Source organism: Perissodus microlepis, chromosome 15 (assembly GCF_051167445.1).
Source record: "Perissodus microlepis isolate ML-2025 ecotype Zambia chromosome 15, ASM5116744v1, whole genome shotgun sequence".
NCBI lineage: Eukaryota > Metazoa > Chordata > Actinopteri > Cichliformes > Cichlidae > Perissodus > Perissodus microlepis.
Window position 1 is genome coordinate 27503221 of NC_140475.1, and position 12867 is coordinate 27516087.

At 40.2% G+C, this 12867-nt stretch overlaps 1 protein-coding gene across 4 annotated transcripts in view; it reads left to right on the top strand.

The window, feature by feature from the left end:
* Positions 1–250: 250 nt before the first annotated feature.
* The window catches only part of cnih3 (cornichon family AMPA receptor auxiliary protein 3), a 121052-nt gene continuing 108435 nt past the window's right edge, over positions 251–12867 (top strand). The window contains exon 1 of one of the 4 annotated variants that reach the window (XM_084952276.1): positions 251–1283. In XM_084952276.1, coding sequence (XP_084808402.1) covers positions 1206–1283 — 78 coding nt within the window. In that variant the 5' untranslated portion in view covers positions 251–1205. The remainder of the gene's footprint in view (positions 1284–12867) is intronic. The other 3 variants (XM_084952273.1, XM_084952274.1, XM_084952272.1) reach the window with 3 other exon arrangements.

Below are 12867 nucleotides of genomic sequence, written 5' to 3' on the forward strand. Positions count from 1 at the left end.
AATGAAGAAAAAAATAATGGATAACCCAAACAGCTGGATTCAACAATGGTTAACAGTCAGTCTGTTTTCTCAATATTATTATTAATATTTTTGCAGAGCAGCAGACACAGCAAAATACCTGGTTGAGGGTTTTTTCCCCATTAGGATTTAAAGCTTGCATTCTATAAAGGAGCCAGACGGTGGGGTTAGTCTCACAGTTTATCAGTTCTGCAGGCTGTGGCCTCATTAGTTTCTTTACGATAGAAATGACTTGTGATTTCAAATTAATTGATCATTTTAGACATTTGTATTTTCACTATTACATGTGTTTGCATGTATTTATGTACATGTGTGCATGAGTCAGTACTTGCTTTAATAATGTGCACATTTTCTTTTTCTCTGAAGTCCGTCCACGACATGAAGATGTTTTGCTCCTGTCCTTTTGTTTGCTGGTATGTATATCTGGTTGCAGCACTTGGTCGCAGGACAAAAATACTCTCACAAACACACAGCCAAACAAGAGCTAACAATTCACAGCGGTCACAAGTATTTAGCAAACAAAAAAACGGTGTGTATGTGTTTGTATGTGTGTTTGTGAGTGTGCGGAGAGGAATCTGCAAGCACGCACGTGCACGCACACCGGGTGCTGCTCTTTTAAATCCAGCTGTTCACAGCTCTTCCCCGCGCGCTCCGCTCGCTTCTGCTGATAGGTCTGTGAGGGTGAGAGCGGCGTTTATTGCCGCCTGTGTGCTGTGCACTGTGGCAGGGCTCCTCTCTAACAGCAGCTCAGCGCAGAGGCCGCAGCAGCAGGGCTCCTCCTGCCGCCGCTGAATGGATTACCTACTTATTCACCTTCCCCGAGTGGCTCTGCGTGGACACCTCCTCGTCTCGCCGCCTTTCTGTGATTTCTATGCTCGCCGGGACTGCGACCACTGATCATGCACTGATTTGCGAGCAGCTCTGACTTCGGAGTCGCCTCGCTGCTGCTGGGTGGACGCACAGCTGATCATCCGGAGAGGGGCTTTCTGCAACAAATTGTTGCAAACATTGTGAGGGGCGAAGTCATGGTGCCAGCACCGCCTCGGCTTTCTATGGCACTGTGAGAACTTTCTTTTCATACACCCCTTGCCCCTCTTTCTTCTTCCCCCTTGCCTCTCTTTTGTTTTAGATGTTTGGCTGCAGGATCGTGCTTCCTCGGGAAATTATCCACGTTTCCCTTTTCAATTATGTTCACGTTTGCTGCCTTCTGCTACATGCTGTCTCTGGTCCTCTGTGTGTCCCTGATTTTCTTCGCAATATGGCATGTAAGTACCTTACACTGGGTATCACTGGATGTATTTATTTTTTTGTTTTTCTGTTGTTTTTTTTTTGTGGGGGGGGGGATATTCTTACTCGTTGTTGATGGCAAGGTGTGTGAGTGTATACTGAACTCGCAGGTGTACGTAACAGTGCTAGTTGGCTTTAGCTTTAGTTTACAATGTGAATTTAAAAATTTCCAGACTTTACACATCCCTGGCGACCCAGTTTCACACACACAGAAAGCGCCTGCATCCCTGTGCAGCATCCTCCAGATCAATTAAGCACACTTCCCTTCCAGATCAATTAGGGAATCTTGTAGAGCGTTATCTCTCTCTCTTCTCATCTTCCTGCTCTCTTCATATCCTTTTAATCAAGCATCGGCTCAGCTACACACCAGTGCCAATATGGCTGACTGCATTGTGATATTTGAATAATCTTATTAGTTGCTCCCTGAGCAACATCTCCATCATGTAGGGCCTTGTATAAAGACAGATTTGGGTCAGGTCTTCTAGCCTTTTGCCCCGGGTCTGTCTTTTACATAGACCTGATGCACTTGGGGTGACTGATCCTCTGGCAATTCCAGCTAATAGTTGGTGTGTCTGTCTGTCAGACAATGACCCATGTGTCAGCAGAAATAAAGAGTCCTAGACAGTAAGGGTACAGACACACGTAGTAGCACAATTACAACTAAGTGATCATGCTGAAAACACCTTTATGATTCCTCACAAATGAAGTATACTCCCCCGTTTGAAGTAGATGTCATGGTGGCAGAAACAGGAGCCAAGTGAAACAAAGCAAATGTATGTGATGTAGGATGTCATGATATACATGTAAAAAAAAAAAAAAGGTTTCTATCGCTTTTATAGAATGCTTTCATCAGAGATGTTGTTTAAAGCAAAAACAGAATTGTGTGACATTTTAGGTATTTAAACAAAGTTTTTAAAGGATCATAATGGACAGAAATGTACTCTCTCGTATCCTTCCTACATAGTGCATTTCATACTGGGCGAGGTACCCAGGCTTTGCCTGAATATCCACCAGGTCACCAGCGAACCACTTAGATGTTGGCTTATAGGTTGGACTGCAATTTGGCAGTTTTTACAGCGCTTCAATTGTTCCACATTTTGTCATGTTACAAACGTATTTCCAAACTGGTTAAATATTTACATACATGTTATATTTGGGGTGCTTTAACAAGAATTTCAAGGAAACGTTATTACTTTTTCATAATGGGGTATTATGACATTATGACATTCAGCTGAAATTATAATTTAACTATGCCTTAGGAACACATGATATCACTAAAGACAGAAAAGACTAACACCGATGTAGCAACCAGACCCCATAGTGTGTCAGTTAGTGAAATTCAGTTTCTACCGGTGAAGTAAATAAGTTCATTTTCTTTCAGCTTTGAAGTAAACAACTAAAGCATCTACCAATGTAAGTTTTTTCTACCAATAGGTTATTGCTGAGTGACATTCAGTGCCCTCCATAATGCTTGGGTCAAAGACACAAGTTTTGTAGTTTTGCCTCTGTCCACAGCAACAGTGGACTGTAAATCAACTATCAAAATGTGTTTGAAATGCAGGCTGTCAGTTTTGATTAAGCGGGTTTTACAACGTAATGCATGAACGGTTTCAGAGATGCAGCCATTTTTTTAATGAGCAGTCCCCAAATTTCACAGGCTCAAAATTGATGAGAGGCTAATATAAACATAAAGATTAAATGTAAAGACTTTGATACTCAGATGAAAAAAAACTTGCAGTCAAAGTCTCCCTGAAGTCTAGAAACCACGGACGTCACCAAAATGTGATGTTTCCTCGTCTTTACATTGGAGGGTTACCTACACACCTGTCAGCTCCAGGGTGATGTGCAGCACACAAACTGCTTTATATGTGACTTCAAAGAACTAAGATATTTCTAGTTTTTCTTGTGTATAGATCGGGAGTGTCAAACATATGGCCCCAGCCAAGAATTGGCCCAATAAAGACACCAGTCCGGTTCACTTGATGGCTTTGGAAAATGTGAACTGTATTTTCACAAATTTTGTAACTTTCCTGAATGATTGAAAACCATAGTAATTAACTAATTGATAAAAAATAAATGACAGAAAAGTTCCTTCTTTTTTACCATCCAATACAGAAATTTCTGAAAAAGGTGAATGATATAGATGTCTGATATAGTAGACCATAGATGTCTTCATTTACTTCGGCATTTCTTTGTCTTGTAGAAAAACTGACATGCAGAGATGGGCAGTAACGCGAGTAAAGTAAGGGATTACTATTGCAAAAACGGTAATTAGATTACCGTTACTTTCCCGTAGGAACGCTGCGTTACTGCGTTACTAGAACAGTGATTTTTTTACGAGAATGTCTCATGACAGTGACGTAAGCGAGTGCGACGTTCGTGACAACAGCTGTGTGCAGATCAACAGTGGATCATATATCGAGTGCGGGAGAGAGTATGAGCGTGCAGCGTTTAAAGCGTGGAAGTACTGACCTTATTTTGAGTTTGATTCCATAAAAAGTGACAAAAACATTAGTGTCCGTTGTGCGTGGGAAGAAAACTTCTTTTTACAGCGAAAAAAACCCCCTAAACGTCCAAGCAAGCACCGGGAGTGCGCTACGACGTAATGGGAAACTCACAGAGAAACTCGCGGATTCTGCTGCGGCACACCTGCACCAGGGTAAACCTCCGCCTACCCTACTCCTGCTTTACAGGTGAAAATAGAGCAAAAGGACCGCTAGTCTTTGACTTTATTTATTTTCTGCTGTGTTTTACTTGCATCTATTTGAAAGAGTGAGTGTAAACACATACATATATATATATATATATACATATACATATATATATACATATACATATATATATATATATATATATACATATATATATATATATATATATATATATATATATATATATATATATATATATATATATATATATATATATATATATATATATATATATATATATATATATATACATATTTTATGTGCTGGAATGTGCAGAAAATAGGTTTAAATATTAAACAAATTTCTTCCAGTCAGAGAATGTTGGATATAATTAAATTTTTGCTTGATGCATAAAGTTAAAAGATTAAAACTAATAAAACAAGTTTTAAAAAGGGACTTTTCAATTTGATTACATTTTGTATGATGGATTATGCAGAAAAAGTAGAATTGGGCTTAAAGATCTATCTCTTTATCACCTATTCAGGTTGTAAATCGTGTTTTTAAAAAGTAACTAAGTAACTAAGTAATTAATTACTTTTGAAAATAAGTAATCAGTAAAGTAACGGGGTTACTTTTTTGGGGAAGTAATCAGTAATTAATTACTGATTAACTTGAGTAACTTGACCAACACTGCTGACATGTGATATTGATATTGCATTTCATTTTACATTGAGACATTTCAGGGATTAAATGTCTGTGAGGGTTCTCAGTCATCCAGGTCATGGTAATCTAAGAAGCTTGGAAAGAAAAGCAACTGGACTTCTTTAAGTTTCTTGAAGATGTTTCTCCTCTCATCCGAGAAGCTTCTTCAGTTCTAAGACCAAATGGTGGAGAGTCCCGGGTATTTAAACCTAGTGGGAGTTGTCCCTTGGGAGGCCTCCAAAAGTTGATCCTGTTCATCCGGACGTAGCGTTTTGTGGGAGAAATGTTTCGTCACTCATCCAAGTGACTTCTTCAGTCTCAGCTGACTACAGGTTTCCCCAATCTTATAAACAGTACATTTTTGAGAATTTGCATAATTAAGATTAAGGAACTGACCTCCCAGCCCATTGTTCCTTCACTGGGCTGGTTTCAGTCATTATGCAAATGTACTGTTTATAAGATTGGGGAAAACTGTAGTCAGCTGAGACTGAAGAAGTCACTTTGATGAGTGACGAAACGTTTCTCGCACAAAACGCTACGTCCAGATGAACAGAATCAACTTTTGGAGATTTACTTACCTGGATGATTGAGCATGCATCAAGACGTCCCTTGGGAGGATCGTTGACTTCAGTAGTGGGCCTCAAACTATCATGTGACTTATTGAGATCACCTGATGCAAGATGTGAGTGGGCGTTAAGGCGTCTGGGAAGGGATCTCAAAACTGGATTATAGATGGCAGACAGTTGGAGTCGAAAGCCACCGCCTTTGTTCAAAGATGGTCGTTCACAGTGGACATAGATGGCTTCTTTCACTCCTCTTTCAAACCATCTCTGTCCAAAATGTGAACATTGGCATCCTCAAACGAGTGACCTTTGTCCTTTAGATGCAGATGGTCAGCTGAGTCTTGTCCTGTCCAGGGGGCTCTTCTATGTTGTGCCATGCATTTATGAAGTGGCTGTTTGGTCTGTCCAATGTAGAGGTCTGAGCATTCCTCCTTGCACTGTACAGCATACACTATGTTGTTAAGTTTGTGTTTGGTAGTTTTGTCTTTGGGATGAACCAGTTTTTGTCTGAGTGTGTGGCTGGGTCTGAAGTACACTGGGATCTTGTGCTTGGAGAAGACTCTCCTGATTTCTCTGACAAACCTGCTACATAAGGGATGATAATATTGTTCTGTTTGTCTGTAGTTGGTGTCTGACCTTCTTTTCTGTGCATCTTTGCTGATTTCATGAAGGCCCAATTAGGATAATCACATGTTCTTAGAGCTTTCTTTACATGTGTGTGTTCCTTCTTTTTCCCTTCTGGCTTAGAGGGAACATTTTCTGCCCAGTGTTGTAGGGTCCTGATTACTTCAAGTTTGTGTTCCAGAGTATAGTGGGAGTCAAAGAGGAGGTACTGGCCCGAGTGTGTGCAGGCTTCCTGTAAACTCCAATGTTGAAGTTTCCATTCTCCTCAACATGCACAGCACAGTCCGAATATTCGTTGGTGAACTTTATGTTTCTATCCACTGAGTGTATGTGAGCAGTGAAGGCTTCTACTTCTTGGGTTTTGATATTGACCCAGGTGTCATCTTTAAAAGAGCCAAGAGCTTTACTTTCCACTTCCTTCACGTTCCTTCAAGGTTGGCTACTATACAGGGAGTGCAGAATTATTAGGCAAATGAGTATTTTGTCCACATCATCCTCTTCATGCATGTTGTCTTACTCCAAGCTGTATAGGCTCGAAAGCCTACTACCAATTAAGCATATTAGGTGATGTGCATGTCTGTAATGAGAAGGGGTGTGGTCTAATGATATCAACACCCTATATCAGGTGTGCATAATTATTAGGCAACGTCCTTTCCTTTGGCAAAATGGGTCAAAAGAAGGACTTGACAGGCTCAGAAAAGTCAAAAATAGTGAGATATTTTGCAGAGGGATGCAGCAGTCTCAAAATTGCAAAGCTTCTGAAGCGTGATCATCGAACAATCAAGCGTTTCATTCAAAATAGTCAACAGGGTCGCAAGAAGCGTGTGGAAAAACCAAGGCGCAAAATAACTGCCCATGAACTGACAAAAGTCAAGCGTGCAGCTGCCAAGATGCCACTTGCCACCAGTTTGGCCATATTTCAGAGCTGCAACATCACTGGAGTGCCCAAAAGCACAAGGTGTGCAATACTCAGACACATGGCCAAGGTAAGAAAGGCTGAAAGACGACCACCACTGAACAAGACACACAAGCTGAAACGTCAAGACTGGGCCAAGAAATATCTCAAGACTGATTTTTCTAAGGTTTTATGGACTGATGAAATGAGAGTGAGTCTTGATGGGCCAGATGGATGGGCCCGTGGCTGGATTGGTAAAGGGCAGAGAGCTCCAGTCCGACTCAGACGCCAGCAAGGTGGAGGTGGAGTACTGGTTTGGGCTGGTATCATCAAAGATGAGCTTGTGGGGCCTTTTCGGGTTGAGGATGGAGTCAAGCTCAACTCCCAGTCCTACTGCCAGTTTCTGGAAGACACCTTCTTCAAGCAGTGGTACAGGAAGAAGTCTGCATCCTTCAAGAAAAACATGATTTTCATGCAGGACGATGCTCCATCACATGCGTCCAAGTACTCCACAGCGCGGCTAGCAAGAAAGGGTATAAAAGAAGAAAAACTAATGACATGGCCTCCTTGTTCACCTGATCTGAACCCCATTGAGAACCTGTGGTCCATCATCAAATGTGAGATTTACAAGGAGGGAAAACAGTACACCTCTCTGAACAGTGTCTGGGAGGATGTGGTTACTGCTGCACGCAATGTTGATGGTGAACAGATCAAAACACTGACAGAATCCATGGATGGCAGGCTTTTGAGTGTCCTTGCAAAGAAAGGTGGCTATATTGGTCGCTGATTTGTTTTTGTTTTGTTTTTGAATGTCAGAAATGTATATTTGTGAATGTGGAGATGTTATATTGGTTTCACTGGTAAAAATAAATAATTGAAATGGGTATATATTTGTTTTTTGTTAAGTTGCCTAATAATTATGCACAGTAATAGTCACCTGCACACACAGATATCCCCCTAAAATAGCTAAAACTAAAAACAAACTAAAAACTACTTCCAAAAACATTCAGCTTTGATATTAATGAGTTTTTTGGGTTCATTGAGAACATGGTTGTTGTTCAATAATAAAATTATTCCTCAAAAATACAACTTGCCTAATAATTCTGCACTCCCTGTAGGTGACACTGGGGAGCCCATGGCACATCCATGTTTTTGCCTGCAGAAACTCTTATTATAAAGCTCTCTAAAGCTATATGCATATGCAACAACAGAGCTGTCACTTTCTGCCACGACACAAAAACACATCGTTAGTACTTAGAAACATTAAAAAGGTCTACAGAGGGACACGATCCACAACACATCCTTCAGTGTGTTGCCTGCAATGTAAATTCTGCACCAGTGAAAAGAAAGATCACAATTCAACATTTGCATTCAGCAATAATAATCCAGTCGAAGCCTGCCTTATTGTGCATTCTGCTTAAGGAGGCAGAAACAGTGTGGAGATGCCTCCTCCAATAATTCCCTATTCACATTGCCATACAGACTTGCAGGATAATAAGCTGGGGCTCCATACTGTGAGGAAACATAATTAGGAAAAGGCTGTGCAGTGTGGGGAGCTGCTGAGCCAAAGCTGCATGTTAACACCAGCCACCTGCCAAAATGCTAGGGAAATTTGGCTCAAACTCTTCCTTCACTTCTATCAATCATTTTGGCAGGTGGCCATCTCTCAGTCTGTCTTTGTTTTTCAAGTTCTCATCTGGTTTCAAAGACAAAAGAAAAAAAAATACTGAACCCTGGTGCCACAGTTGCTGCTTGGCCAAAAGGTTAGTTTTTAAAGCCCCGAGCAGCAGTGCATTGTTAAAAAGAGCAAGCGTGCTGAGTCAAACTACCCAGGGTCAAATCAGGCTATAAATAAAACAAGCTAGTGTAAATGAACAGATAAAGACAGAGGCTGTGAAGCAGCCCATACATAAAGTACAATGAAAAGGGAAATAAAATAAGAAGTGAAACACTACAGACTCTGTCAACAGGTAACACAAGTGATAGAAGTAGACAGAAGTCAGTGACAAATAGCTGCACACGGATGGACTTCTGTCATTAATTGGCCAGTAAAGTCAGAGTTAATTAGTTATATCTACTCCTCTAGTCATTCACAGGTGCTGATAAGTGCTCTTCCATTCACTCTCATTTATATTCATATGAAGTTACTCTGTAACATCTGTGTAAGTAAAAAAAAGACAAAAAAAGACATGATGGCTATCTTTGGAATATCTATTATTATTAATCACCTTCGTCTCCATGGCCATCTGTGGACTCACCGTTCGCTGAAGTAAAGAGGTAATGAAGAAGGAACAGGTCCTGCCTGTGCAAAATTCTATTAAAACCGGTGTGAGACAAAGACACATATTGTTGACAGGTTTGTTAGATCACTGTTCCACTAATCAGACTGTATGAGTGCTTCATTGATTGGAGGTAACTCTATGAAATCACCCAATAACTGCACTGAAATACAAGAGCACTTAGAGCGTGCAACCCCCCCCTTCATCATATCATATTACGATATGATGAAGTCAGCCTGTGATGGTGACATTGTGACAATGACTAAATAAAAAAATGTGATACAGCTCTCTCCATGCTCTTTAATGTATTTCTCAATATTGTTTCTTGAATTTCTTTTAAAAACTTTGACTTTGGGCGCTAACAATGGATGTCAAAGGTCGACCGCTTAGCCAACCTAGGTACTCATGTCCCCCAAGGCCTAGTATACAGTTATGCAGCTTGAAGACAATCCATAAAAAAATGTTGGTAGTATAAAGTTTTTCTGATTTTTACATTCGGTGAAAACAATTTGAAAATGATATCTCGAAAACTTTGGACGCTAGACTGCTAACAAACTGACAAACAAACAAACGGAACTGATTACTTATCCCTCCCATGGGGGGGTGGGGGGTGTAGCTGTAATGCAAACCGTGTCGGGTTCGTAGCCGAGAACTAGCTTTACTGTGTTGTCTGGGTCAACTTTGCTAGTGAGAGACAAAGAGGCTCCAATGGAACTTATTGTTTCGGAGGAAAACACGAAAAAAGTGTACAGTCGACTCTTAATAGCTTACTTACAACTGGGCTCCTCAGGCACTCTTTTTGGCTGCAGTGGTTATTATTATATTTACATGCTTCCATCTCCCGTTTCTGGTCGGTGACAACTTGTACTTTTCGAGTCTCCTTTTTTCCCTCCCTCACGCTCACAGACACATATGGGTATAGCAGTCCATTCTCCCTGCAGCACGGACTACACTGCCCATGAGGGTACATTCTTTAGGGCTACGACTGTAACACTCTGCCTATTGCCTTCATATTAAATAATTTTTTGAATAATAATTTTTAAAAATATTTCTTCACATAAGTGTAGGGGGGCAGGGATAGCTCAGTAGGTAGAGTGGTTGCCCCATGATCGGAAGGTCAGGGGTTCGACTCCACTGAACAGCTACCCTGAGGTACCCCTGAGCAAGCTCCCGTCCCTACACACTGCTCCCCGGGCGCTGCATTGGTAGCTGCCCACTACTTCACTGGGTGAATGGGTTAAATGCAGAGGAGTAATTTCCTTGCAGGGACTAACTTATTATTATTATTATAGAGGTGACATGAGCTGCGAGATTGAGACACAGGCATTAGAGCCTCTTAATGTGTGTTTTGTTTGGGTTTCCACTGGCGTGGAATTACCAAAAGTAGAGAGGGCATAGCTTAACATATGAAATAGGAAAAGACTGCCATGTGATCCATTTATTTCAACAAAGTAACTGTATTCTGAATACCACATTTTTAAACGGTAACTGTAACGGAATACAGTTACTCATATTTTGTATTTTAAATACGTAACGCCGGTACATGTATTCCGTTACTCCCCAACACTGAACATGCCAACGATTTGTCACGGCCCGAGGTGTCTCATACAAACACGAAAGGTACCCATCCGTGGCCTTATGAAATGCGCCGGGTTCTCAATTGAATCCAACAGAATGCCACTCGCAGCGGTAACACACGCTTAGAGTAAAGGCTCCAGCCGTCCATTCCAGCCCTAACTCTAACCTTAACTCTATCACATAGTGTTTTCCAAAGTAATTTATGATCAAAATGTAAAACACACTTACATGTATAGATTCATTCCGTCTGGCTCTCACGCCTCCGAACGCGTAACATACCGACGATTTGTCACATTTGTCAGTGTGTTACGTATTGGGATGAGAACACGCTGTTTAGTTATCTTTTCAGTCATTTTTTAAGTGTCCTTTTTATTGTTGTGTGGGATCTTTTTGAGGATATTTGTTGTCTTTTTGTAGTTGCTTTGACTCTTTGTGGACATTTATAGTCTCTGATTAGCTGTTTTTGGTCTTTCAACCTTTCTAGTCCCTTTGTTGAAATTTCTAGTCCCCGTAGTTGTTTCTGATATCTTTGTGTTCAGTTGTAGTTCTTTTGTTGACATTTGTAGTATCTTTATAGTTGTTTCTGTCCCATTGCAGTTATCTACTTTCTTTGATGCTATTTTGCACCTATTCTCCAGCCAGTAGTACTTTTGTGTCTTTGGCAGTTGTTTTCTCATCTTTAACGGAGTATTTACACTTTTTTTTCACCTCCTCTGTCACATGTCTTTCTCATTGTTGGACTGAGATAAAGAAATGTTAACTGTTACCATACATGTCCTATGGCCTCCTTAAAGAAGTGCTAAAGTTAAGCTGTTAACCAAGAGGTGATGAGTTTTATCCCACATGTGGGAGCTTTGATTTGCTTTTGTTCAGTTTAGTTTCATTTTGCTTGATGTTGTAAGTGTAAAAGCATGTTACCTGATCAGTCACAGTTTTTCAATGTATTTCAAGCTGGATCCTCAGTTTGGATGTTTCTTTTCTTAAACTTTGAGCTACTTCGCATGTGTTGACGCTCACACGGGTTTAATTATGTAATTTTAGTTAAATATAATTATTAATTAAATACAATCATTCCCACAATTTCTTACCCCTGTTTGAAGGCTATGGCACATTTGCTAACAGTCAGAAACACAGACTCAAAAAATTGCATTTGTCTATTTGGAATAATATATTTTTCTACTGATAATAAGTAGATTCCATTATTCTTGTTGCTGTGGGGCATAATGACATTTAGAACTGTTCACATCCAACCACAATCAAACTGTTTCTCACATAAAATGTAACTCCACAGTTACCTATGGGAGCACTCACTGAAGTGATTATGAAGCCATTTTAATTAAAATACAAGGTGAACTGCAAGCTCCTCTGAGTTCTATGGCTGAGCGCTTCAACGCCCCACTCTGCTTGAGCGACTCTCCTCCCATGTAACAGCAGCCCCTAATGAGTCATTAAAGCCTGGAACAGGCCAGACGCTCCCTTGGTGCACCTTTGATAGATGGGAAAGCCCTGTGGTGCAGATATGATGGAGAAGTTACCCGGCAGCATTGCAAAGGTCGGAATGTCAAACTAACATCATTTCCCCTCTCACTTAGGGTTTCTACTAAATTACAGCAGTTTAGTTTATTTGTGTGTGTAGCTGTCGAAGCACCAGGGACCCACCAGAGGCTCATAGTTTACTGTTTGTAGTAATTTCATTCATTTTTGTCAACACTTTTTTGACAGAAGTACCCTTTATAACAATTTAACTGTAGTTGTATGGTAGCATAATTAGTGGAAAAATTTAAATGTTAGTGGGCATGATCATCAGTAATAAAAACATACTTCAGGATGTCAAGTAGAAGGGGAGAGTAGATACACATAATCAATTTTCCACGACCTGGCATGGCCTGTAAATTTGTTGACTAGCTTTTCCTTAATGTAAGAGGCACAACAAAAATATGTGTTGCAACTCTGTAAAACATCTATAAAATAATTGTTTTTTTTTATGATACACTTCGTTGATAAAATATAGAGGCCCTATTAGATTTAAAATTAAATATAAGCACAAAAATGGCCTCCATGTTTTAAGCTGTTTTCAGTCTAGTGCCAGCTAAAGCTAACCCCGTTCTGGTTAAGTAAGTATGTAACATTTATTTATAAAGCACAGTTAAACACAGCTTTCATTGTCAAAGTGCTGTAGAATGTTTATATATTTACACACAGTTATGTAAATACATTTAAAAAGTAATAAGTGTAAGTAGAGAATACAGAATTAAGACATAATGACAAAA